This window comes from Solea senegalensis, linkage group LG10, assembly GCF_019176455.1.
Source record: "Solea senegalensis isolate Sse05_10M linkage group LG10, IFAPA_SoseM_1, whole genome shotgun sequence".
NCBI lineage: Eukaryota > Metazoa > Chordata > Actinopteri > Pleuronectiformes > Soleidae > Solea > Solea senegalensis.
Window position 1 is genome coordinate 320,926 of NC_058030.1, and position 27,237 is coordinate 348,162.

Below are 27,237 nucleotides of genomic sequence, written 5' to 3' on the forward strand. Positions count from 1 at the left end.
AGCTTCTAAGCACAAGATGCAGGACCCAGCAGTGCAGGGGGGGGGCGCTCACATGTCCCAGCACAGTCAACACGGACTATGTGTCTGTTTCTTCAGAAAACCACGCCTCAAAAAAACAAACAAAACCCCCCAGAAACTGTTGCTTTAACGGCCACAGCCTGCAGGGAGAGAGACAGGTTTCCCCGTCGTCACAGCGTCCGTACACCGACACCTGGCTGCCGTCCAGTACGACTACATTCTTGTAGAGTCAGACTCCTCTGTGCTAATCATCATCATCATCATCATCATCATAATGATTATTATTATAAACTTTGCATGGAGGTCAGGTGAAAATGCGATATTGGCATAGTTCCCGGACCCGTGCGTTGCTCAAGGGCTCAACAGCCCCTCCCCCCACGTGAAAACAGAGGCAAAATTGAGCTCCACTGAATTTCCTGAAACTTGGTGGGAAGATGTTATAGACCAAGGCGAACAAAAAAGTCCACTGTAACCATGGCCTCAAGTTAACAGGAAGTCGGCCATTTGCACCTCAGTCCTCATCTCGCGGGATGCAGGATCCAGATCCTAAGGTGGCCAACGGGTGTCAAAATGCACCATGACGATGCAGACGGAGAAACGAGCTGCACATTCACAGACGAAAAAAACAAAAACCTGCACAGAGACCAGCCATTTGGAACTATGGCGTCCATTTTGGTGATTTTGCACCCTACGTAAATGAGCAAACGATAAAACAAGGTGAAAAGTCCTTGAAAGGTTTTGCAGATTCAAAACAACACTCTGCAGTTTTTTCTGTGAATTTCGACCATTTGTCACGAAACAGGAAGCCCTAAGACTTCGGCATGTGTTGACATGTGTGGGGGACACTTGCGAGGGTCCTATCCCGACTGTGTGCAGTCCTGGTTACAGTTCAGATTAACAGATTAAAAACTGTAGAAGAAGAATGACTCACTTTTAACATTTGCTGTAATGATCACCCTAAAAACACCTAAAACTAACCCTTCAAACATTACGTCTGACAAAATCCAAAACAGTATTTAATGATTTAGTTTCTCTCTCACTGACTGTGACACAACAACAACAACAACAACCACAGAGATTAACCATCAATATCACATAATACCCTCATATACGACACTGAAGAAATCTGTGTACATTCAGGAGAATAAACGTTAAAGTGGGTGTTTTCATGTTTTCAAAAGGTCACGACACAGAAGTAATCAGTAGCTCAGAGTTGGGGGTCGTGGTCACGGCGCGTTAAATATTAAGCGTCGTCATTGTTTTTTGGACGATGGGAAAAACGATAGTGTTCCCACATCATCAGTGTGTGTGTGTGTGTGTGTGTGTGTGTGGAGCTGCACAGCTTAAATATTAACGCAGGAAAAACACAAAAACAGCTACTGGTGCGTTTGTTCACTCAGCCTGTTTGGATTAGTGTCAACTGCCAGAGGCTCTACTGTGTGTGTGTGTGTGTGTGTGTGTGTGTGTGTGTGTGTGTGTGTGTGTGTGTGTGTCTTAGCTTTGTCTTAGCAGGATCTTTTGTGTTATACACCGACCTTGTCAGGACCTGTCATCCTCACAGGGACCAAAGACGAGATTCGGTTAGGTAAGAGGTTTTAGTTTGTGTGTGTGTTGTGTGTGTGTGTGTGTGTGTGTGTGTGTGTGCGCGTGTGTGTGTGTGTGCATGTGTGTGTGTGTGTGTGTACAGCCAAGCCAACAAGAAACCCCAGATTCTTCACCAGTTGACATCGATGTGACAGGATCTCTCTCTCAACCGCCTTATTGGTCAAAAACATCAAGAACCCAACATCAACATCATTCAAACATTTACGTTTTTCAACCAATCAGAACAAAATGATCCCGTTTTAATGATTTATTTTTTTGTCTTCAGAAAACCAGATCAGAGAACTTCAGATGTTCGGTGGAGTTAATATTAAGTGTTGTCATCATCTGATGAAATTTCAGTGGTTCGTTTTGTATTTCCAGGTTTATATTTAGCTTCCACCTTAACAACAAAATGATTGGCTGTTTCTCAATATCCATACTTGTGTGTACTTGTGTGTACTTGTGTGTACTTGTGTGTACTTGTGTACTCCTGTACTTGTGAAAACGTCATCATCCTCAGTCCAAGTTCTGTTCCAATTCTCAAGTACGTGAGCAGCGAGGACGGTTCTCAAACCAGGAAGTGTTCTCGCTCCGCCCATTTTAACAAGTATACATCGGGTGGTGACTTGAGCGTACTTGGGAAAGCCATGTATCCCAGAATGCATTTTGGCGGAACATAGCAGCAGATAATACAAATATAAACCTCTTTCTTTGTCCTGGAACACAGTTTTAAGATCATTTGAGGCGTTTAGAATTCAAACATGTGGTTTGTGTATTAAGATCTGACGTATTTATAGTTTGGCAGCGACGTTTGTCGGAGGTGATAAGCTCCGCCTCTGCGGACGCTGGTGCTCACTGTGCCCGACACAGAGCAGCGCTACCTCGGCCTGTCCTGATGACATCATGACGTCGCTGTCATTACATGCTCGTAGTGATCCATAGATTTGTTTTTAATGGAAATGTTTTGACCTGACAGTTTAAATTATTAAAGTTTTATTTATTTTAACTTTGAATTTTGCATCTGTATTTAAATATAATGTGTACATATATGTAACATACATATATATATATACTACTATACACCGCTGTAATATATCTATTTTCCACATGGTTCTGTATATTTTAATACAAATAAATTAATAAGTGAAGTTAATATTTAAAATGTGAAAATAATAAAAATATATACGCATTTATTAAAAGTATTTCATGTTCATTCATCAACACTGTAGGTGGCAGTAATGAGGCTTAAGCACTTGGCGCCACCCACCATTCAACCAGTAGACAATATACTATATATACTTACTTACATACTGTTTATATTCTGCTGTCTATAATGTACATTCTGCATTCTATTTTGAGTGTTAATATCGTCTTATGTTGAAATTTTCTTTTTTGGTAATGTATGTTTACTATTTATTATCTTTATCTTTACTGTCTTGCTGCTGTAACAATGTAAACGTAAATAAAGGACTTATCTTAACAAGGAAGTAGCTGCTGTTCCAATTGAAGAGATCATACTTGTGTACTCTGTACTTGGTGAGTATGTACTCTAGGTGTACTAAAAGTACGCAAGTACATACGGGCATAGTGAAATCACTTTGACAAGCTAGTGTTGCATGGCACTCACACACATTTACACATCGCCATGTGCAACAGTGATGGGGGGAGATGTTAGCACGCAGCCAGCAACAAACATGTCATACAAAGCCGTGTGCAACCTTTATAAACACAGACTGTGCTATAAACACACAGAGAGGTCAGAGGTCAGAAACTCGGCTAAAAAGCTCATTGAAAAATGAAATGAAATTGAACTTAAATTTAAGTTTCACACACATGACCGAAGGTTGGTACACATGTTTATCATGTCAGGACGGTCCAAAAAGTCAATGAGGACTTTGCCGTAAGTCTTACAGGAAGGCCGCCATCTTGGGTTGAACGGCTGTTTTTGGGTGATTTTGGACCAATGGTATTTGAACAAACTTGTCCTAGTTACTTGTCCCTGTTGAAATACAAGGAGTCATTATTATTCTTATTTTTCAGCCAAATGAATCACGTTTTTTTAGGCCTTTCCCACGCCCCAAAACTCACAGATTTCTATGACCGGATCAGAACTGGTGAAAATTTACGTCTGAAAGTGGTTCGGGGGGAATGTACGTCGAAAATTGGATGTTCCTGAACAGCACAATTATCGTACATGCATGAAAAATGGTACACATGCGTAGAAGGTCGGGGTGAAGAAAAAATTACAGTCCACCATCTTGGGTTGAACAGCAAATCTTTGGCAAATTTGGCGATTTCGCAGCAATGGTATTTGAACGAGCTTGTCCTAGTTTGATTTATTTTCATTTATCTTTTCTATCTTTTCTTTTTTAAAGTTCCCCTTTAAAAGTACTTCACACTACCACTTCACCACCACTTTTTAAACGCATTTGTTTCAGTCCATAAGACGTCATAGTGCAGATTTTACATTCCGCCTCATTCTCGAGTCATGAAGTAGCCTCAGGCAGAGAAAAGCAGCAGTGAAGACAAAGACCAGCGTCAGCACAGTGACTGTGAGCCGGGGTTATCAAAACAACACGTCGGCGCCTCTTAATAAACACACACACACGCATATTAAAGACAAACACAACCTCATGTGACGGCCGAGATCGACCAAAAAACCCAGCGACAGGAGCTGCGGTGAGCGTTTAGACAGAGAGTGGACTCATTCTGCCATGTGTTGATGATGATGAGGCGACACAGCAAAGCATCATGGGAGGAACAGCCACATCAGCGAATCAAGGCAGCTCAGATCGTTGGCCTCCGCATTATTATTGTCCACAAACCAAGCACATTTTTTTCCAGTTTTTATGTGATTTCTTTGTCAAATGAAGCAATGGAAGTATTCACATGTAGGAAAAAATCTAAATACTTTGCACTTGTTGCATTATTCATGAATGATAAAGTGTGTGAAACAACTGGAATTCAATGGGATCTTTCTCCAAGGCCTGAATCCAAACTAATCCCTTAACAATCTTTTTCTTTGTCGTTTTTTTAAGATGGTCTCTTCCGTAGATTCCACACAAAACGATGTAGTTTTGCAACACCAAAAACTCGGGAAGAAGAAGACGCTGAAACTTTCATTTTGTTAAATAACGCATAATTCGGACAAGTGTTAGTTACATTTTATACAATATCACAGAAACGGAGACAGAATGAAGAAAGTCAGGGCGACTAAGGGAAGAAAATAAAAGACTAAACGATCTCCAAATACAAGACGAATAAAAGGGAGTGCAGAGAACAAACAAGTGAGTGCATAGAACAAACGAGGAGTGCAGAGAACAAAGCAGGAGTGCAGAGAACAGAGAACGTGCGAGTGCAGAGAACAGAGAGAGGGAGTGCAGAGAACAAGAGAGGGAGTGCAGAGAACAAACGAGGGAGTGCAGAGAACAAGGGAGCGAGAACAAATCGAGGGAGAGCAACAAGATAGGGAGGAGAACAAGTGAGGGAGTGCAGAGAACAAGTGAGGGAGTGCAGAGAACACAAGAGAGGAGAGAGAGACAAGAGAGGGAGCAAGAGAACAAAGTAAGCGAGGGAGAGCAGAGAACAAGATAGGGAGTGCAGAGCAGGCAGAGAACAAGATAGGGGAGTGCAGAGAACAAACAAAGGGAGAACATGAGCATAGAGAACAAATGAGGAGTGCAGAGAACAAACAAGGGTGAACAGAGAACAAGAGGAGAGTGCAGAGAACAGAGAGGGAGTGAGAGCGAGGGGAGTGCAGAGAACAACAGGAGAGCAGAGAACAAGTGAGGGAGTGCAGAGAACAAAGCGGGGGAGCAGAGAGAACGAGGGAGTGCAGAGAGAGCAGAAACGAGGGAGTGCAGAGAACAAACGAGGGAGAGCAGAGAGGGAGGCAGAGAACAAACGAGAGAGTGCAGAGAAGAGGGAGTGCAGAGAACAAACGAGGGAGTGCAGAGAAGAACAAGAGGGAGAGCAGAGAACAAGAGAGGGAGGCAGAGAACAAGAGAGGGAGTGCAGAGGGAAGAGTGAGGAACAAGCGAGGGAGTGCAGAGAACAAGTGAGGAACAAAAGGGGAGAGCAGGAGAAGGGAGTGCAGAGAACAAGAGAGGGAGTGCAGAACAAAACAACGAAGAGAGAGAGTGCAGAGAACAAACAAGGGAGTGCAGAGCAGGGAGAGCAGAGAACAAGTGAGGGAGTGCAGAGAACACAAGAGAGGGAGTGCAGAGAACAAATCAGGGAGCACCAAGAAGTGTATTTTCAAACAATAAAATATAATATTTTTGATTGATTAAATCTATATCTTATTTGCTTCTTAAAAAGTGTTGTTTGAATACATTGACACAAAGCTAATTTACTAATCTACTCCTGATATAAATATGGAACGCACCATGCGTAGGACGGTTGGGGGCATGTTGTGTGTGTGTGTGTAGACCGGGACACAACAACAACAGTGAGGTGCAGAAACTTCCGGAAAACTAGCACCGTGACTACAGGAAGACTAAGGTTACGCAGAGTAGGAGGAGCCTGTCAGTCACAAACGAGACGAGCGACAGATCGCGTTACACAGGCTACAGTTACAGCCACAAAGGCAGCATGTGTGTGTGTGTGTGTGTCAGTTACACTCTCTCTGTAACACACACACATAATTGAATACTGAATCGACGGAGATCTCAAGCTCTCAGTTAAATTTGTTAACCAAAAGAAAAAAAAGAAGCAGTCACATGTTTCCTGTGGGAGGAGTTAAAGAGGCAGTCTGAGTTTTTCTGTACTGATATGTCGGTCAGTTAAGACTGAATTAGCCTCCAAATAACGTAGCGTCGTTTGTTTACGCTCCCGCACCAAAGTCCAGAGAGGAAATCAGCGATTTTACCCTCGCAGCACACAGGAGTCGTCGCTCCACTGCCGTCCCCGTCCGTTAAGTTCAAATGTGTGATTTTGTCATTTGACACAAAGTGACCACACGAGGCAGCGGTAGAGCAGCGGCGGACCAGCAGCTCCTGTGTCGGTGTGAGCTGAAATCACTGATTCTCTCTATGGACTTTGGTGCAGTTTAGAAATGTGAGTTCCCCGTGAGAAAAACGTTGAGACACATTCTTATTATTAAGATATCTTTATTTAATACACACTGTACAACTGTAATATACCAGGAGCTCAGGCTGCACAAGCAGTGTCAAAATTGGATTACACAGTTGTGTGAACTTCAGCACTTTATGCTTGATCTCACGTTACAATCCTAATTCTGTTCAACTCTCCATGTTCTTGTCTCCTCTCTCCTGAATTCAGAGCTGGAAAAAGTATTTGTGAGGCTTTATTTTAAAAGAACATAGATCTGTCAGAATCATTACAATTAGACATTTCCCTCACATCACTCAAACTAAAAAAGGACTTTATTTCTCTGGTTCTTCTCGTCTACTGTAAAAAATCTCATCCCCTGTTATTATCTGCACCTTTCATCTCTCCTCCTCCTCCTCCTCCTCCTCCTCCTCGTGTGAACTCCCTGCATCGCTCCTCACCATCAGTGATCAGTGGGGAAACACAACAGTGGTTGTGATCAGCTGCTTTTTACAAAAGTGTCTTTGATCACAGGGATGAGGGGGAAGCTCTCTGTATTATTTGATGTCATGTTATACTGTATTGTATTATATGACACATGTTAAACAGTAGATATACTAAATATAAATAGTATAAATACTACATTTCATTTATAAAAAAACTCTTCTTTCCCATTGATATGTACGAGTACTGCATATGTATACACACACGTGTATAATCTCTACTCTACTACTAATGTCCTCACTTGTCCTGCAATGACTTTATTGCTCAGTACAGTAAAGAACAGGAGGGCTGTTCTTATTTCTTCTGTGTTCTCTGTGTGTTCATGCCACACAAGTGCCAAGCAAAGCTCTTCACTAATCAATTCACCACCACCATCATCATCATCATCATCATCAGTGGCAGCGATGCCTTCCTTTCAACTCCATCCCCCGTTTTTTTTAACGAGATTTGCAACAGAAAAGCCTGAGAGTCTGTGAGACAGGAAGCCTGCGAACATTACTATTCACAGAGCTCACGTTATAACGTGTGTGTACACATATTACTGTTAACAAAAACAAATGTGGTATTTTTGCGTCTTCTTATGAGGTGTTGAGTCAAACTTATGATTTATTTTATATCGCATTTTTAGCAGTGATATAAAGTAGTGATAATTGTGCAGAAGTCACAAAATAGAGAATTTTTCTTTTGTTTTTGTTCATAAAAACGAGCCAAATTTCACAAATTAAATCCAATTTTAAACAAATAAACTAAAAGTTGTCTATAGGCTGTGCTGAAAAACAGGATATGAGACACTCTATTACACATTCTTATAGCCTCTGTATAAACTGTACGTTTAAACATACTAATGCAAGTATTCGAGGGTTCTAGGGTTTAATATGACTTTTTTGAAGTGTGATAAAAATGCGATTCATTATTATTAAGATAAAAAGGTATTGATATTTGGCCCCTTTCATATCGTTGTTGTCAGACATGACAAAGTGGTATGGAGCCGCTCCTGCAGCAGCAGATGTTGGAGCAGTGGGAAGCTGAACATCAGCTTTGATATGATGCCATTAGCATCTCACCCCCCAGCCCCCCCCCACACACACACACACACGCGCGCGCGCCGTCAGAAGCTGATGGTTTGCAATTACACAGCGTGTGTCAGTGCGACTGAGCATCACTCCATGGCTGCGAGCTGACAACAACACATGACTGAGCGTGCAGAGAAGAACCACGGTCACCATGGAAAACAAGCTCCAAGTACAAAGGACACATTTACACACGGTCATGTGAAAGACCTTGCAATACTGAGATTAAAGTCAGGAAGTCTTAATTCTGAGAATAAAAAGTCATAATTCTGAGATTAAAGTCAGGCAGTCATCATTCTGAGAATAAAAAGTCATAATTCTGAGATTAAAGTCAGGCAGTCATCATTCTGAGATTAAAGTAAAAAAATCGGAATTCTGAGATTACAGTCATAATTCTAAGATTAAAGTCAGGAAGTCATAATTCTGAGATTAAAGTCAGGAAGTCTTAATTCTGAGATTAAAATCAGGCAGTCATAATTCTGAGAATAAAAAGTCATAATTCTGAGATTAAAGTCTGGAAATCATAATTCTGAGATTAAAGTAAAAAAATCGGAATTCTGAGATTACAGTCATAATTCTGAGATTAAAGTAAAAAAATCGGAATTCTGAGATTAAAATGAGGTAGTCATAATTTTGAGAAAAAAGAGTCATAATTCTGAGATTAAAGTCGGGAAATCATAATTCTGAGATTAAAGTCAAGAAAACGGAATTATAACATTAAAGTCAGACTTCTGAGAAAAAAGTCAGGAAGTCATAATTCTAAAATTAAAGTCAGGAAGTCAGAATTCTGAGATTAAAGTCATGAAGTGAGAACTCTGAGATTAAAGTCAGAACGTCAGAATTCTGAGATTAAAGTAAGGAAGTCGGAATTCTGAGATTAAATTCAAAATTCTGATTTGAGAATTTTAATAGGAATGGTCAGAATTCTGACTTTAATCCCAAGGTTTTTTGATTATATTTGGCCCTAATCCACTTCCGTAAAAGCAAGCAAGAATAATCTAGAAACTATTCCAGTGATTAATCGATCAATGAAATGAAAACAAAGAACATAATATTAAAACATGAGCAGGTCATTGAACTCACCATGAAGCGCTCGTTTGATGCGTTTACGTGCAAAGTTTAAAGTGTGTGTGTGTGTGTGTGTGTGTGTGTGTGTGTGTGTGTGTAATTAGCTCGCTGTCATGTAGTAGCTCACTCACTCACCTCAGCGTGAACTCCTCCGCTGTTTATCGATAATAATCCACAGTTTGGGTCTAAATCACGGACAAACACACACTCACGAGACACGCGCACACACAAACACAAACACACACACATAAACACACACACACATTCACTCACACCCACGCGTGTAAAAGAACACACTCATGGAACCGGGTGAGTGAGTGGGAGCGGAACTGTCCGCTCGTCCCGGTTCGTCCCCGCTCGGCTCAGACTGAGCTGAGGAGCAGCTACACCTGCCATGTGATCGGCGTGCTGCGTTCATGAGCGCCTCGGAGACTTGAGCTTTTCGTATGTATCGATTACTTAAAACAAAAAAAGGAGGACCATCTTACTAAATGCTCAGTCAGCAGGACAGTTAACCACCACATAATTCTGACATGATCAGTTATTCAAATGTCACAGTAAATGATTGATGAATTTAACATCGATGCAGGTGGAATATCGCCAAACCTCTGTCAGCTTTAAGATTTCCGACGGTCTGTGATGGTGACACAAAAAGGTCTGATATTTTCATTTTATTTGATCATTTAAATTATAATACAATAAAAAATAATCGTTTTATTATTATAAGTGTAGTAATAATAATAATAGTATCATCATTTATCATGCTTAAGTTATATATGTATCACCACTAGTAGTATTGTATCTTTTTAAATATAATTTTGTATACATTTAAATTGTATTATTATTATTATTATTATTATTATTATTGTTATTGTTGTTGTTGTTGTTATATACGTAGCTATTTATTATATTTTGTATTTGTGTATAAAATATATTTAAAAAATGTGTATTTATATGACACACCAAACGTAATACCAGTATGGGATCAATAAAGTCTAATCTATTCTAATCTAATTTTTTCTAATCTAATGATCATTATTAATGGCAGTAGTAGAAGAATTATTGTATTATTATTCATATAAAAAAAAACTAAAAAACCAGCACTTAAAGCAGCAGAGACAGTCTGTAAAAGCCTGTGCTGTTTTAATGTGTTACAACACTGACACCTAGTGGCACAGAAAAACTGCTACAGAACAGCTTGATTTTTCAATTCCAGTCCAGTTTTACTCATGTTTGTTGTGAAATAACAATAATCATGGTTAAAATAGAAAAATCATTATAATGACAATAAAAGGCTTGTATGATTTCATCAAATGTTTTATATAAAATGTATATACAAACAGTAACAGATATAACGACTTTAAATACATGAAGACGACGATTTCTCTCTGAAATGTAGTGAAATGAAATGTTAAAAAAATATATATATATTCATTCATATAAAGAGGATTCTATAGAAAGAGCTAAGAGTTGTTAAACCAGATAAAACAGATATGAGTTCACTTCAGCCTGCTAACGTGAAGCTGCCTCCACCAGAGGATTAAGGGTGATTTTCAAAAACTTTCAAGGATTTCAAGAACCCATGTCATTTTCAAAAACATTCAAGGATTTCAAGGACCCATGTCATTTTCAAAAATGTTCAAGGATTTCAAGGACCCATGTCATTTTCAAAAACATTCAAGGATTTCAAGGACCCATGTCATTTTCAAAAATGTTCAAGGATTTCAAGGACCCATGTCATTTTCAAAAACATTCAAGGATTTCAGGAACCCATTTCATTTTCAAAAACATTCAAGGATTTCAAGGACCCATGTCATTTTCAAAAAATGTTCAAGGATTTCAAGGACCCATGTCATTTTCAAAAACATTCAAGGATTTCAAGAACCCATGTCATTTTCAAAAACTTTCAAGGATTTGAAGGATCCATGTCATTTTCAAAAACTTACAAGCCTTGTTTTTTTTTCAAATTCACAAACTTTTAATGGTCTCAAGGACCCAGGTCTATTATGGGTGATTTTAAAAAAAACTTTTAAGGATTTCAAAGACCCATGTATATTAAGGGTGCTTTTTAAAAGACATTTATGTTTTGCAAATTCACAAACCTTCAATGATTTCAAGGACCTGGGGGAACCCTTGAAACCCCCTCTGCCGTGTGTCCCCTGGTCGATGGATTTAGTTACACTTTGCATTTCCATCCGTGGAAAATGTCGCTACACTGTCTCCGTCTGTGGAAACTACTGTGGATTTGACGTTGTTATTGACTTGATGCGTTTGCGCCCGTGGTTCTCGCTTCTGAGAGTTCCGAACTCTGACGTAAATGGAACACAGCACCTGACCATTTGGACTGGACGTTGACGTTTCATCACCGGGCGTGTAAGTGACCCTTAAGTCTGTGTGTTCAGTACTGCAGAATAGTCAGCAGGTTGTAAGTGAGCGTGTCTCTGATGACCTCGGCGGTGCAGTACGTGTCGGCGTTGTACGGCTCCATGTCGGGCTGCCGCAGGTAATTTTCCGAGGGCGCCATGTCGACGTTCCACTCGGGCAGGAAGCCGTCCCCCCGTAGCTCACAGATGTTGTGCAGGACGCAGCACGCCGCGACCACTCGGGGCACCATGGAGATGTTGACGTCGCTCTTCTTCAGCAGACACCTCCATCGACCTCTCAGGCGTGTGAAGGCGGTGTCCACCGCCGAGCGGGCCGAGAACAGGGTGAAGGAGAAGCGGCGCTGCTCGGGGGAGAGCTGCTGCTCTTTGCTGTAGCCCTTCATCAGCCACGGCTTCAGAGGGAACGATGCGTCGCCGATCAGGTGAACGGGGATCTCCACGCCGTCGGACAGGATCGACCGCTGTCAAAGACGCACGTCAGGTTTTACAACAGGAACCTTTAATCTGTCTGCATACAGTTTGTTAACCTCATGCTCTCCCACACCAAAGTCCAGCTCACAGGGTACACAGGAGCTGCCGCTCTACTGTTGCCCCGTGTGGTCAGTTTGTGTCACTGCAGGGAATCTGAACAACAGTTTACCAACATTCAAGTCACAGTGGGACACACTGATGGTGGCAGCTGTGGATTAACAACTCCTGTGTGCTGTGATTTAAAATCGCCGGTTTTCTCTATGGACTTTGGTGTGGGAGACAAGAAAAGCTTGTTTATCGGCACAATTATCCAGACAACATATTATTTTAAAATATTCAGAACCATCACTTCAAATGACCACAAGTCAAAAACTAACGTGTCACAGAAAAGCTCAGTCAGGTGTCACCTGCACACTGACCTCTCGAGGGAACAGGTAACCGTCGGGCCGGTCCTCTGCCTTCAGGTACAGGTCAGAACTGGACAGAACCGTGGCACTGCTGCTGCTCCCAGGCCAGCCGGCGTACACGTCTGTGAAGCTGAGGGGACAGAGACACACGAGACACCAGGAGGTTTGTTCACTGTCGGTGAGAGAGGGCAACGATACTTTAGACCCAGGATAGTCTACTAGCTGTTTTAAGAAAACCAGATAAAACAGACGAGTCAGCAGCTGTGAGTTCACTCGTGGAGCTCCCTCCACCAGAGGATTTCAATCATCCATGTCTATTAAGGGTGATTTTCAAAAACTTTCAAGGATTTCAAGGACCCATGTCATTTTCAAAAACTTTCAAGGATTTCAAGGACCCATTTCATTTTCAAAAACTTTCAAGGATTTCAAGGACCCATGTAATTTGCAAAAACGTTCAAGGATTTCAAGGACCCATGTCATTTTCAAAAACTTTCAAGGATTTCAAGGACCCATTTCTATTAAGGGCGATTTTCAAAAACTTTCAAGGGCCTTAAATTTTTTGTCAAATGCAAAAAAAATCAATAATTTCAAGGGCCTTGTGTTTATTTTTTTTCAAATTTACACTTTTTTAATAATTTCAGTGACCCATATGATAACCTTTCAAGGGCCCTGATTTGTTTTTCAAATTCACAAACCTTGAATTTCCTTTACATACCTTCCCATACATCACTAAGTGCTGGGAAAAAACTCTTATATTTCCCCTTGTTTACCCCTTAACTACCGACCAGGAAGGTGCACATGTGGCTGTCAAATTCAGCATTGTGGTTCAACCTTGGTATTTGACATGTCAGGGCCCCCAGTCACTCCACCCTGTAGCTACGCCCCTGTGGACTCACCACGCGTTGTGGTCCACCACCGCCTGCAGGATGACGGAGTGCCAGCCGCTCCGGTTGATGTAGTGGTCCGGGTTTTCCCTCGGAGCAGCGATGGGGACGTGAATGCCGCCGATGACCCCGGCACACTGCGGGTAGCAGCGGTCCTTGAAGGCCTGGATGGTGTCGTCCAGCCGCTGGCCGCTCGGGAGCGACACGAAGCGGTGGAAGAGCCGCTCCACGATGGTCGTGGCGACCTGGCGCACGATGTTACACACCGTGGCGATGCCCACGCCGAACATGTCGGCGATGGAGCGGTACTCCCCGGAGCGGGCCAGCCACCACAGGGTGATGGCCAGCCGGCGGCGCGGCTCGATGGGGACGCGGTAGTTCGTCTTGCGGCGTTTAATCGCGCGGCCGATCAGTTCGAGCAGGTAGTCGAAGGTCGAGCGGGACACGCGAAACTGCGCCTTAAACTCCTCGTCGTCGAAGGCTTCGGCCGTGGCCCACAGGTTCTGCCCGCGGCTGCGGTCCCGGACCCAGATCGGTCTGCTGGTGCTGGACAGGAGGCTGAGCGCCGCCGCCAGGGAGGACAGCAGGAAGGCTCTCCTCCTCCGCAGGTACTGCCGCCGCCGCCGCTCCCTCTCCAGCATCTCCCGCTGCCTCCGCCGCCGCAGGACGGTCACCTGCAGCCGGAAGAATTCACACACCTGGAGCCCGAGCTCCGGAGGAGACCCAAGGATCAGAACCGGAGCGAGAAGTGCCGCCGCCGTCTCCTCCGGGCCCAGGTCGTCCTCCTCCGGGCTCCGCTCCATTTTCGCTTGTAAACAAGAGTAGACCGCAGACGCAGGGCAACACTGCTCAACACTGATTGGGTCACAGAAGAGATCGCGTCTGAAACGTGATGACGTTCACTTTTAAACGTGATGACGTTCACTTTTAAACGTGATGACGTTCACTTTCATTAAAACTTTATTTACACACACGTATCCCATAGACAGTCATTGACAACAGACCTTTACACCGGTGTGAGACAGTAACAGAGAAGAATATAATCGTCGTGTTGACATTTATGAACACAGAAAGTTTTAAATCCATGGAATGAATGATATATTATTTGTATTTGTATGCACAGCAGACATTAACTACAAAAGTCCGTGGCAAAATGTTTCCTGTCTTACTCTTGTCCATTAGAGGGCGCCACTACACCAAATAATCGGCTTCTTTGTGTGTGGACAAGTTCCTCTATTATTTTATGAAATGGTTGCAAACATGAGAAAGTGGGTTCAATTTTTAACTGTATCCAAAATGAGAAACCCAAGAAATTCAGAGTAAGAACATCGAGACAAGAGGCTCAGTCCATCAGAAGACGACTTATATCTCTGTAAGTTACAAGTTCTAATCGGACTCTTTTCAAACTTTAAACCAAAAACAGAACTTAAACACACACTGTTTTTATTTGGCTTGACCGACTATAATAAATGGACCTTTGACTCTTTGTGGCCCTTTAAGGTTTAGATTTGAGTGACCCCTGCACCTCAGTGTTGACCACGTGTCAAAAACACAAACTATTCCCACTTGAACATATTTTCTTTGCTCATTAGACGACTCATGTCTTTGCTGACAGTCAAAAAAGTGTTTCCAGCTAGCACTGAAGAGGCTTTTTCAAGCCTCTTCAGTGCTAGCTCATTCCTCCCATTATCGCAGGCGTCGATGATGAAGTTGAAATCCTCGTTGAAGTTGAAATGACGCAATCGAACGGACGCACGCAACGCAACGGAGAGGTTTAGTTTGGTTTAGAGTTTTTGGAAGTTGTTTGGTTTGGTTTTGAAGGGTTTTAGTTTGGTTTGGTTGTTTTTGAAAGACCCAGACAGACACACACACATATGAGTAGACACATACCTCCAGTGGGATTTGAACCCACGATGCCTTGAGTAGTGATGAGACGTCCTTGTCCACTGGACCACCTTCAGCGCTGGTGCTGCTTCCGACAGGGACAGATGATCACATGAAATAAGTTTGTCCTCGTAATTCACAATTACTTTTTTGAAAAACTCTGACCAAGAAGAGAGACCAAGAAATCCAGAGTGAGAGCATCAAGACAAGTATCTCAGTCTACCAGAAGATGACCTGTAGACCACAAACAGAACTTAAAACTACCAAGAAAGAGTTCTTCTGCAGCTCAGCACAAATAGCTTCTCCTGTAACAGTAAGGCTTATATGCGTGAGATTGTGAGTTCAAATCCTTTGATGAAGTGAAGTTTTTTTTAGTTTAAGATTTATTGTAAACAGTCAGAAGCTCTAAGAAAACCTGAAGAGCTGTAGGAGCAGGTAGCTCAGTGGACAATAATACTGCTGCGAATGTCTGAGGTCATGGGTTCAATTCTTATAAAGACCAAGACAATTTAAAGTTCAACATCCACAGTGAAGATTGAAAGGAGACGAAAAGGCCTCCAGTCACCAGGAGTTGGTGGTGCAGTGGCTTTGTTCACAACCATAGATTCTGGAGCCTCAATGTTGTAGGTTCAATTCCACACACTTTTCAAACTTCAGACCACAAACAGAACTTAAAAGCAGCAAGAAAGACATTTTACACAGTTAAATAAAAACAGCTTCTCCTGTGAGAGTCAGACTTGTATGTCTGAGATTGGGAGTTCTAATCCTACGATGAAGTCAAGTTCTTTTAGTTCAAGATTTAATGTAAACAGTCAAACATTGTAAGAAAACCTGAAGAGCTGTAGGAGCAGGTAGCTCAGTGGGCAAGAACACTGCTGTCAAGTTCTGAGGTCGTCGGTTCAATTCTTATAAAGAACAAGACAACTTAAAGTTCAACATCCACAGTGAAGATTGAAAGGAGACGAAAAAATCCTCAATCCAACAGGAGTCGCTGGTGTGGTGGCTCTATTCACAACCATGTTGTTGTGGAGTCTGCAAGGTTGTAGGTTCAGTTTCACAACTGCAGGATTGTGTCCAGTCCAAAAGGTCTGTGGCATTTTTCTTGGATGTTGAAAATTGTCTTGTTCTTATAAGAATTGAACCAATGACCTCACAACTTCTCAGCAGTGTTCTCGTCCACTGAGCTACCTGCTCCTACTGTTCTTCAGGTTCTCTTAGAGCTTTTAGCTTTTACTGTCTTTTGACTGTTTACGTTAAATTTTGAACTCAAAGAAATTCACTTTATCATGGGATCATGGGCACAATTTTGATTGTGCCTGCTTTTGCTGCTGATTTTGTGTGGATTGGACCTTTAAATCTTAAAGTATTTAGACAGACAAAAGTGGTATTTTGGTGGAAATTTGGTGTGAATTGACAGCAAAATGACAGTTGATTTTTAAAAAACTCCAAAGCAGATTTTTAACATGGGCCTCAATGAGAGCTTTGATCAGAACTCTCTGCACTTTTGGTGGTTTCAAGTCATACGAAAATGAAACCAACACACAGGGTTAGACAACAACCACAGCAACATTTGGACGTACAATTGTCTGTGTTGGTTGGAAATTGTGGGCAGGAGAAGAGTTTGTTTAGAGATTCTTAGTGTTTTTTTTGTCCTGTATCAGAACTTTACCTGAAAGTGTTGTTAAGATCAAATATCTGCAGTAATGCCACGGATTAAATGAATAAAGTAAAAGTGAAATTAGGAAAGAAGAGGTGAGTGAAGGCTGAAGGTTCAGTAACGATGACGTTAAGAAGATTAAAACGACAGCAAAAGATTATTTATTTATTGACTTATTTATTTTCAGCTGTGATGGCGTCAGGTGCTCGATGATTAAAAGCAGAGTTTATAAGAGATTTTTGTGCAAATGTAAACGTGTTTGCATTCCTCGCTCTATACAAAAAAAGTCCTAAAAAAATCAAAATCCTAACACCAATCCCTAATTTCGACATAATCCTCGTCTAATTTTCTTTTGAAAATAACAAGCAGCGTTGTTGTTTTTGGAGCTGGACATGTTCTGTTCTGTTGTCATTTTTAACTCTTAACTCTTTCATCATGCAGTAAATGTCAAAGAGTTGTCGTCAGGTCTCTTCTGCATTTTTAATTTCTCACCGCAGGACGATTTAAACACGCCCAATTGTCAAATCTCTGTGAGCGTCGTGAGACATGAAAACTAAGTGTGAATAAAACTTACTACTGTATTCACAGACCTGTGTGTAAACATGTTTGTTATTTTTTAAATTCACTGTCTTGTCTTCTCTCTGAACCACAGTAAAATAAAAGCTCCTGGATTTGTTTTGGTGATCACTGTCCTGTCTTACTCTTGTCCATTAGAGGGCGCCACTACACCAAATAATCTGCTTCTTTGTGTGTGGACAAGTTCCTCTATTATTTTATGAAATGGTTGCAAACATGAGAAAGTGGGTTCAATTTTTAACTGTATCCAAAATGAGAAACCCAAGAAATTCAGAGTAAGAACATCGAGACAAGAGGCTCAGTCCATCAGAAGACGACTTATATCTCTGTAAGTTACAAGTTCTAATCGGACTCTTTTCAAACTTTAAACCAAAAACAGAACTTAAACACACACTGTTTTTATTTGGCTTGACCGACTATAATAAATGGACCTTTGACTCTTTGTGGCCCTTTAAGGTTTAGATTTGAGTGACCCCTGCACCTCAGTGTTGACCACGTGTCAAAAACACAAACTATTCCCACTTGAACATATTTTCTTTGCTCATTAGACGACTCATGTCTTTGCTGACAGTCAAAAAAGTGTTTCCAGCTAGCACTTTTGAGGCTTTTTCAAGCCTCTTCAGTGCTAGCTTATTCCTCCCATTATCGCAGGCGTCGATGATGAAGTTGAAATCCTCGTTGAAGTTGAAATGACGCAATCGAACGGACGCACGCAACGCAACGGAGAGGTTTAGTTTGGTTTAGAGTTTTTGGAAGTTGTTTGGTTTGGTTTTGAAGGGTTTTAGTTTGGTTTGGTTGTTTTTGAAAGACCCAGACAGACACACACACATATGAGTAGACACATACCTCCAGTGGGATTTGAACCCACGATGCCTTGAGTAGTGATGAGACGTCCTTGTCCACTGGACCACCTTCAGCGCTGGTGATGCTCCCGACAGGGACAGATGATCACATGAAATAAGTTTGTCCTCGTAATTCACAACTACTTTTTTGAAAAACTCTGACCAAGAAGAGAGACCAAGAAATCCAGAGTGAGAGCATCAAGACAAGTATCTCAGTCCACCAGAAGATGACCTGTAGACCACAAACAGAACTTAAAACTACCAAGAAAGAGTTCTTCTGCAGCTCAGCACAAATAGCTTCTCCTTTAACAGTAAGGCTTGTATGCGTGAGGTTGTGAGTTCAAATCCTTTGATGAAGTGAAGTTTTTTTTTGTTTAAGATTTATTGTAAACAGTCAGAAGCTCTAAGAAAACCTGAAGAGCTGTAGGAGCAGGTAGCTCAGTGGACAATAATACTGCTGCGAATGTCTGAGGTCATGGGTTCAATTCTTATAAAGAACAAGACAATTTAAAGTTCAACATCCACAGTGAAGATTGAAAGGAGACGAAAAGGCCTCCAGTCACCAGGAGTTGGTGGTGCAGTGGCTTTGTTCACAACCATAGATTCTGGAGCCTCAAGGTTGTAGGTTCAATTCCACACACTTTTCAAACTTCAGACCACAAACAGAACTTAAAAGCAGCAAGAAAGACATTTTACACAGTTAAATAAAAACAGCTTCTCCTGTGAGAGTCAGACTTGTATGTCTGAGATTGGGAGTTCTAATCCTACGATGAAGTCAAGTTCTTTTAGTTCAAGATTTAATGTAAACAGTCAAACATTGTAAGAAAACCTGAGGAGCTGTAGGCGCAGGTAGCTCAGTGGGCAAGAACACTGCTGTCAAGTTCTGAGGTTGTCAGTTCAATTCTTATAAAGAACAAGACAACTTAAAGTTCAACATCCACAGTGAAGATTGAAAGGAGACGAAAAAATCCTCAATCCAACAGGAGTCGCTGTTGTGGTGGCTCTATTCACAACCATGTCGTTGTGGAGTCTGCAAGGTTGTAGGTTCAATTTCACAACTGCAGGATTGTGTCCAGTCCAAAAGGTCTGTGGCATTTTTCTTGGATGTTGAAAATTGTCTTGTTCTTTATAAGAATTGAACCAATGACCTCACAACTTCTCAGCAGTGTTCTTAGACCACACAACAGCAAAGACTCAAAAGTATTTATTTACATTTATTTTTATTTTAGTTTTTAACAAAACAATGATGCATGCCTGAATTACACATGGCTACATATTGGAAGTGTGTTTATGATTTGTGTTGGTCTTAAATTCTATAGTGTTTATGGCTGTTAATCCTTATAGTGTTTTTATGATTTTTAATTGATTTTAAGCCGTTTACTTGTTATGTCTTTTATTTATTCTGTACAGCACTTTGGTCCACTGTGGTTTGTTTAAAGTGCTGAACAAATAAAGTTGGATTGGATTCAAAGACTGAGGAATATTATATTTTATATTATATTTTATACCCCTGAATGAATTGAAACTACACAGTAAACTGTGTGAGTAGAATTGACATAAAGGAGAGAATATCAGTGCACGACTGACGTTTAAACGTTATTGATTATTATTGGAGGAAGTTCACATCTTTAAGACAGTCTAAAACAGCAACCAGGCTTCTCGGATCGTTGGGTCTCAGCGGGAGGTATATCTGTGTGTCGTCAGCATAGCAGTGGAAAGAGACATTATGGCGCTATAATAGAACCCTGTGGTACACCGTAGACTATTTGGGTTGTAGAGGACGAGTGGTTGCCTATGGTAACCGCACAGGTTACAAAAGGTAAGAGCAAAACCAACCAAGTGCTGTGTCCCTGATACCAACCCAGGATTTAAGACGGTCAATTAAAAAGTTGTGATCTATAGTATTAAAAGCGGGGCTTAAGTCTAAAAGTATTAAAACTCTGTCTGTGGTTAAAAGCAGGTGGTTGGTTACAATGAGGAGAGCAGTTTCACTACTATGTGCAGGTGCAGGACGACAGGACCGAGTGATGTCACTGCGTCATGGCCACAGTAAACACCATCAGCGCTTGTGTTTGTTTGTCCTTCAGATGACGTTTGTCTCAGATCTGCTGAAGCTGCGTCACAGAGCAGGACTCAGGATGAAGATCCTCTTCATGAAGATCATCATCACTCCCACCTGTTGAGAGAAGAGTCAGAGTCACAGCAGCAGAGACTTCAGTCCAGTTCAGAGCTGACCATCGTGGACGCGGTGGACGGCCAAGGACACTTGGTGTGGCAGACGAAAGACATGTCCCGCTTACTTCCCTTTTTAAATCACAACATGTGGTGTAGAACTTTCTAGCAAGCAAAGCTATTTGTCTTTCATTCTATTTATTTGTTCATTGTTGTAATTGGTATCAAAGCACCGTTGCCTTTAAAGAGCCTTTAAGGTGCATTGTCAAAGCCATGTTTTGTTATGTATTGCCTTCGTATACAGCTTTGTAAATCTATCTATCATCAGAACCTGTACGACTTGTCGGTTTTACAACCTAACAAGGTGCTGTCTTACTAACTTCTAACTAACAAGATGCTGTCTAACTGCTAACTGACGTCTGCTTAACTGTGTATGTGGAATAAACCTTCAGAAAGACAGTCGAGTTGTGCCCGCCGTACTTGTTCTGGTCACCCTTTCCAGAAGGGAGCATTGAGCTGGAAAGACCAGCCAGCAGAAATCTGGACAAGTGGTCTTCATGGAAGAACTGCGTCCAAAAAGCCAAACCACAGACGTGGAAACGAGGCCGATCGTCTCAACCACGTGTGAAAACATAACTGTGGTGCAGGACAATGTCAGCAGGTCTCTGGACTGATATTCTGCTGTGTTTCCATCATGGTCCGGTTCAGTTTGGAATGGTAAAGTCCTGGGTCAGGCTTGTGTTTCCACTGAGAACAGTACCTTTTGTTGGTAGGCGGGGTGTGGGCTGTGCCAATCAGCTGAATGTCATGGGTGGAGCCGTTCTAGCTCCGCCCTGACCGTACCATTTTACGCTGGTACCCAAAAGAAGGGGGTCAAAGAATGGAACGGTTGGGCCTGGTTATTTTGTCTCTATTCCTAATGAAAACACAAAAAACCTGCACTCTACTAAACACAGGTTTTATCTGTAGCAGCCACACAGTGGAGCAGGTGGCTAGCACTGTTGCCTCACAGCAAGAAGGTTGGCGGTCCACATCCCGGCTCAGGTCTTTCTGAGTTAACATGTTGTCCTCCCACAGTCCAAAAACACGCAGAGGTTCATTGTTGACTCTAAATGGAGCGTAGGTGTGAATGTGACAGTGAATAGCTGTGTCCTCCACATCAACAGCACATTACAAACCATAGTTGTAGTAGTTTAAAAACAGGCGCCCCCTAGAGGTCGCAGAAATAACAGCAACTTGTACTTTGATCGAACGCTCTTTTTATGTGTCATTGTCTGTAACTTCTTTGTCAGTGATCACATGATCGCCAGCAGCTCGTGGCTCGTCTGATTGGCCGACTGTTGTCTCTCTGTGTCTTTGTGTCCAATCATGAAGCCTGTCACTATTCTGCTCTCACAGCTTCACTGAGGAAACACTGGATCTTTGCTCTGACTGTGATGAGAACAACTCTGACTCTAACACTCACCTCAGAGTCTCCAGTCTGTAGTCTGGACTCTGCACAAGATCACACAGAGGCTTCACTGCTGAATCCTGCAGACCGTTCTCACTCAGGTCCAGGTCTCTCAGGTGGGAGGAGTTGGACTTCAGAACTGAGACCAGAGAAGAACAGCTGATCTCTGACAAACTGCAGCCACTCAACCTGAATAACGAATAAAACATGAGACTTTAGTGTGTGTGTGTGTGTGTGTGCGTCAAATGACTTTAATGTTCATGAAATGAAAGTTTAAAAAACAGCAGCTTCAGTCACTGAACTCACTTCAGAGTCTCCAGTCTACAATGTGGACTCTCCAGTCCAGAACACAGCAGCTTCACTCCTGAATCCTGCAGATCCTGGTTGTTACTCAGGTCCAGGTCTCTCAGGTGGGAGGAGTTGGACTTCAGAACTGAGGCCAGAGAAGAACAGCTGATCTCTGTCAAACTGCAGCCACTCAACCTGAATAAAGAATAAAAGATGAGAAGTTGCTGCTTGAAAACATGTCAGTGTTTGATCATGTGTTCAGAGCTCAAACTCAAACACGTTGGTCCGACCCGGCCCAGAGACACAGACCCGATAAGCACCGACTTCAAAGCTGATGGTTGTTAACCAGCTAACGTCACACGACTACTCTGTGTCTTAATGTAACGTCAGCAGACTTCTCTGGATCTGAACACGGACTGGTTCTGATCAGGTCTTTGGGTTCACTTTGACCCGTGTTTAGGTAAAAGCAAAAAGAATCACAGTCACATGTAGAGAAAGTTAACAATGAAACATTAACAGTAAATAAGTGTTTTCATTCAGTTCAAAGCAAGAATCACAAGCAGCTGATAAATCTGCACTTTGAACTTTCATCATTGAAAACATGTGCAGAAAAACAACACAACTGACTCACAACGTGACAAGAATGATAAACCAAACCATGAGTCATCACTGACTGATGATGTCATTGATCACGTCTGAACTTACACAGCCTTCCTGCAGTTCCTCACAGCTGGAACCAGTCTCTGTTTTCCCTGGTCTGATGTGTTGTACTTGTTCAGGTCCAACTCATCCAGAACCTCCTCAGACATCTGCAGCATGTAGGCCAGAGCTGAGCATTGGATCTCAGAGAGTTCCTGTTCTCTGTTCTTTGACTTCATGAACTCTTGGATCTCCTGATGCACTGATTGGTTGTTCATCTCTGTCAGACAGTGGAAGATGTTGATGCTTCTGTCAGGTGAGATGTTCTCTGTGTTCATCTTCTTCAGGTTCTCAATGACTCTCTGGATGATTTCTGGACTGTTTTGAGTCTGACCCAGAATACCTCCTAAGAGTCTCTGGTTGGACTCCAGACAGAGTCCATGAAGGAAGCGGACAAACAGGTCCAGGTGACCATTTTCACTTTGAAGGGATTTCTTTAAGGCTTCTTTCAGGAGGTTGTCAAGTGAGAGGTTTCTGCTCAACCTGTTTGAGTCCCTGTCTTTGTCTTCTTGTCTGAAGAAGTCCTGCAGTACCTCTGTCTTCCTGTTGGTGAAACAGTGGAACATGTAGACTGCAGCCAGAAACTCCTGAAAGCTCAGATGAACAAAGCAGTAGACTGATTTCTGGAAGATCACGCTGTCTCTTCTGAAGATCGCTGTACAAACTCCAGAGTACACCGAGGCCTCTGTCACACTAAGACCACACCGCTCCAGGTCTTCTTGGTAGAACATGATGTCTCCTTTCTGCAGATGTTCAAAGGCCAGCCTCCCCAGCTTCAGAAGAAATTCCCTGTCGGCCTCCATCAGCTCCCGTGGACTGGTCTTACATCCTTTATCATACTTGTTCTTCTTCCTCTTGGTCTGAACCAGCAGGAAGTGTGAGTACAGGTCTGTCAGGGTCTTGGGCAGCTCTCCTCTCTGCTCTGTGGTCAACATGTGCTCCAGAACTGTAGCACTGATCCAGCAGAAGACTGGGACTCGACACATGATGTGGAGGCTCCTGGACGTCTTGATGTGTGAGATGATTCTGCTGGACAGATCTTCAGTTCTGGATCTCTTCCTGAAGTACTCGTCCTTCTGGTCGTCAGTGAAGCCTTGTACTTCTGTTACCCTGTCAACACATGTAGGAGGGATCTGATCGGCTGCTGCAGGTCCAGAAGTTATCCAGACAAGAGCCAAGGGAAGCAGATTCCCCTGGATGAGGTTGGTCAGCAGCACGTTGACTGATGACCTGTGTGTGACTTCAGAAACCAGCGTCCTGCTGCTGAAGTCCAGTGAGAGTCTGCTTTCATCCAGGCCGTCAAAGATGAACAAAGGTTTACAGACAGCGAGCTCCTCCGCTCTGACCTTCTCTAATGTTGGATAGAAAACATGGAGCAGCGTGAGAAGACTGTGCTGCTGATCTCTGATCAGGTTCAGCTCCCTGAACGAGAGCACAATCAGCAGATTCACATCCTGGTTCTCCAAACCCTCGGCCCAGTCCAGAGTGAACTTCTGCACCGAGAAGGTTTTTCCAACACCAGAGACGCCGTTGGTCAGGACAACTCTGATGCTCCCCTGCTGGTCAGGTAAGGCTTTAAAGATGTCGCAGCACTTGATGGGAGTGTCCTGGACCGTCTTCTTCTTGGAGGTCGTCTCCAGCTGCATCACCTCATGTTGAGTATTGACCTCTTCACTCTGTCCCTCTGTGATGTAGAGCTCAGTGAAGATCCTGTTCAGGAGGGTTCTACTTCCTGTTCCTTCAGTTCCTTCAGTCACATGTTCAAATCTGCTCCTCAGACTGATCTTATGTTCATCTAGAATCTCCTGCATACCAACATCTGCTGAAAGACAAGAGACAAAGAATGTGAGCAGCTGAGGATTATTTTCATCAGTGTCATGTTTTTCTGTGACGTTGTTGTTTTATGTTGTTTGTTGTCAAATGAAAAACTATATTTTCACTGTAATGACTTGAATAACTTTATTCTGAAAGACTGAATCATTCTAGAAGAACTGTGATGATTGTGAAGGAAAGAGTATCATCTGCATACAAGAGAACAATCACGAGAGAAAAGCAGCAAAATGAGGGTGGCAGCAGAGAGTTAAACTCCATCAGTAACATTTTGAACTTTTAAACTGTTTTCTCCTGTTTTTCCATTTCTAAAGTCTGCAAGTGTTGAGTCTTACTCTGTCCACTGATGCTCTGTGGTCCACGTCCTGTCCTGGGTCTTTTCCCACACTGGGGACAGCAGGAGTCTCCTGGTGGACCAGACTGGTCCCAGTATGAGGAGATGCAGCGTTTGCATAACAGGTGACCACAGCTGGTGGAGACTGGATCCTTCAGGACGTCCTGACACAGAGGACAGCAGGACGTGTGCTCGTCCACAGAAACAGCAAACTCATCTCTGTGAAGACATTTCTTTATTACTAACATGTCAGGGACAGGTGGACATGTGTCTGTGAAGACATTTCTTTATGACTAACAGGGCAGCCTGCGGCCAAGTGGAAAAGGAACTTGACTTGTAACCAGAGGGTCACCAGTTCAAATCCCCACCCGGCAATACTCAGTGTGGCAGCCCACTGCTCCGAATTCTAGGATGGGTCAAATGCAGAGGAATACTTTCCCTAAGGGGATTAATTAAATTAAACTTTATGTCAGGGATAGGTGGACTTGTCTCTGTGAAGACATTCCTTTGCAACTGACATGTCAGGGACAGGTGGACTTGTCTCTGTGAAGACATTCCTTTGCAACTGACATGTCAGGGACAGGTGGACTTGTCTCTGTGAAGACATTCCTTTACAACTGACATGTCAGGGACAGGTGGACATGACATGTCAGTAGTCTAATTTGTCTAATTTAGTCTAACATGTCTAATTTAATCCACTATAAAATGAGCCCAATCTTCTGTTTGTATTTGTTCATATTATTATTCTCATATTTATTTTATTTTTGGCATTTGTGTTTATCACACAAACAAGTGTGTTGTTGTCTTGTCTTGTTCTAAGTTTTCTCATCATCAAAGTTTTTATGACAGTTGATCAAACAGCTGAAAGGTGAATTACTGCCACCTGGAATGATCTGCTGCGAACACGCTTCACTGGACAAACTGTCTCTTACTTTGTCTCTGAGGCTCCAGGTTCATGACTGAAGGTTGGAGGGTGTCTCATAGACCGGTCACTCTTCACAGACAGACCTCTGGGTCCTGGAGACTTTGCTCTCCGTCTCTTTTTCTGACCTCTGCAAACACAAACATCACATCCATCACTGATGATGGTCTTTGTTTAGACACTTGGATCAGAAAGCAGCCTCAGTGTCAGTGTGACCTCCAAAGTCTGGAGTGAAGGCAAAGATCTTGACAGAGTCAAACACTGAATGACTTCTTGTCTCTAGATTTCATGAACATGATTTCATGTGACACCCTCACTGACGGATTTACAGCTTGTGGTCACTGATATTTGTGTATAAATGGATCTTCTACAGGTACAGTCAGCATTTAGACATGATGGTAGTCTACAGGACCTGACGGTCTATCAAAGAATTGCTCTTTTGAAGAGTGATGCTTTCTGATTGAAAAACTGATAGAGAATCCTATTGTTCCGGAGCTATAATGTGCAGTGAGTCATGTGACCTCGTTTAAAAGCCCACAGCTGAGGACAAATGACTTTAAATCTCTATTTGATTTAGACAAACCTCCTTCTTGTAGATTCAAGATTCAAGAGATTCAAGATTCAAGAGATTCAAGATTCAAGAAGTTTTTATTGTCATTATGAGGACATAATGAAATTTTTGCAGAGACTCCCGGCTTAAGGTACACAGTAAAATAGCAAAAATAACAGAAATAACGAAGGATTTGACATTTAAATAGACATAACGAAAGGCACTCAAATAAGACACAACAAGAGACTTAACACTAATGAGACACAACAAAATATAAAGTACAGTGTGTGCAAAGTGTGTGCAAAGTGCAGTTTAGTGCGACGTGGTCGTTTTAAGGAGATTTGAGCAGGTTTGGGTCAGCAGGGGTGTGTTTGGGAGGGTGGGTGTGTGTGGCTGCTTGTGTGTGTGTTTGGGGGGGTGGTGTAGAGAAGGGATGCAAATTGTTTTCACTGTGTGGGGGCGATTGCTTTCACAGCTCTGGGGAAGAAGCTGTCCCTGAGTCTATTGTTCTTTGCTTTGATGTTTCTGTACCGCTTTCCTGATGGAAGCGGTACAAACAGTGCATAGCCCGGGTGTGTGGAATCTGGCCCT

At 42.5% G+C, this 27,237-nt stretch overlaps 4 protein-coding genes across 5 annotated transcripts in view; 1 reads left to right on the forward strand and 3 right to left on the reverse strand.

Annotated features, from left to right (window-relative positions):
• Positions 1-9,676, reverse strand: part of LOC122775801 (liprin-beta-1-like) — a 34,986-nt gene extending 25,310 nt beyond the window's left edge. Inside the window, exon 1 of the mRNA XM_044035990.1 lies at positions 9,432-9,676. The gene's annotated coding sequence lies outside the window, so the exon portion shown is untranslated. The remainder of the gene's footprint in view (positions 1-9,431) is intronic.
• chmp1a (charged multivesicular body protein 1A) overlaps positions 1-27,237 on the forward strand; it is a 385,704-nt gene that overhangs the window by 73,037 nt on the left and 285,430 nt on the right. The window lies entirely within an intron of this gene.
• LOC122775792 (protein ALP1-like) lies at positions 11,324-14,649 on the reverse strand. The gene is made up of 3 exons (XM_044035968.1): positions 13,455-14,649; positions 12,571-12,688; positions 11,324-12,141 (listed from the first exon to the last, which is right to left on the reverse strand). Exons 1-3 carry the CDS (start codon positions 14,243-14,245, stop codon positions 11,695-11,697), a joined length of 1,356 nt encoding a protein of 451 aa, XP_043891903.1. The 5' UTR covers positions 14,246-14,649; the 3' UTR covers positions 11,324-11,694.
• Positions 23,013-26,250, reverse strand: LOC122775786 (NLR family CARD domain-containing protein 3-like). Its single transcript, XM_044035958.1, has 3 exons — positions 26,107-26,250; positions 25,176-25,393; positions 23,013-24,832 (listed from the first exon to the last, which is right to left on the reverse strand). The coding sequence occupies exons 1-3, from the start codon at positions 26,154-26,156 to the stop codon at positions 23,013-23,015; spliced, it is 2,088 nt and encodes a 695-aa protein (XP_043891893.1). The 5' UTR covers positions 26,157-26,250.

Coding starts and splice junctions, on each gene's coding strand:
- LOC122775792 (XM_044035968.1), bottom strand. CDS start 14,245: ATGGAGCGGAGCCCGGAGGAGGACGACCTGGGCCCGGAGGAGACGGCG. Junction 12,689..13,454: donor GTGGTGGACCACAACGCGTG/GTGAGTCCACAG, acceptor CTGTCCCCTCAG/CTTCACAGACGTGTACGCCG. Junction 12,142..12,570: donor GTTACCTGTTCCCTCGAGAG/GTCAGTGTGCAG, acceptor CGTCTTTGACAG/CGGTCGATCCTGTCCGACGG.
- LOC122775786 (XM_044035958.1), bottom strand. CDS start 26,156: ATGAGACACCCTCCAACCTTCAGTCATGAACCTGGAGCCTCAGAGACA. Junction 25,394..26,106: donor CCTGGAGCCTCAGAGACAAA/GTAAGAGACAGT, acceptor ATGTCTTCACAG/AGATGAGTTTGCTGTTTCTG. Junction 24,833..25,175: donor ACAGAGCATCAGTGGACAGA/GTAAGACTCAAC, acceptor CTTGTCTTTCAG/CAGATGTTGGTATGCAGGAG.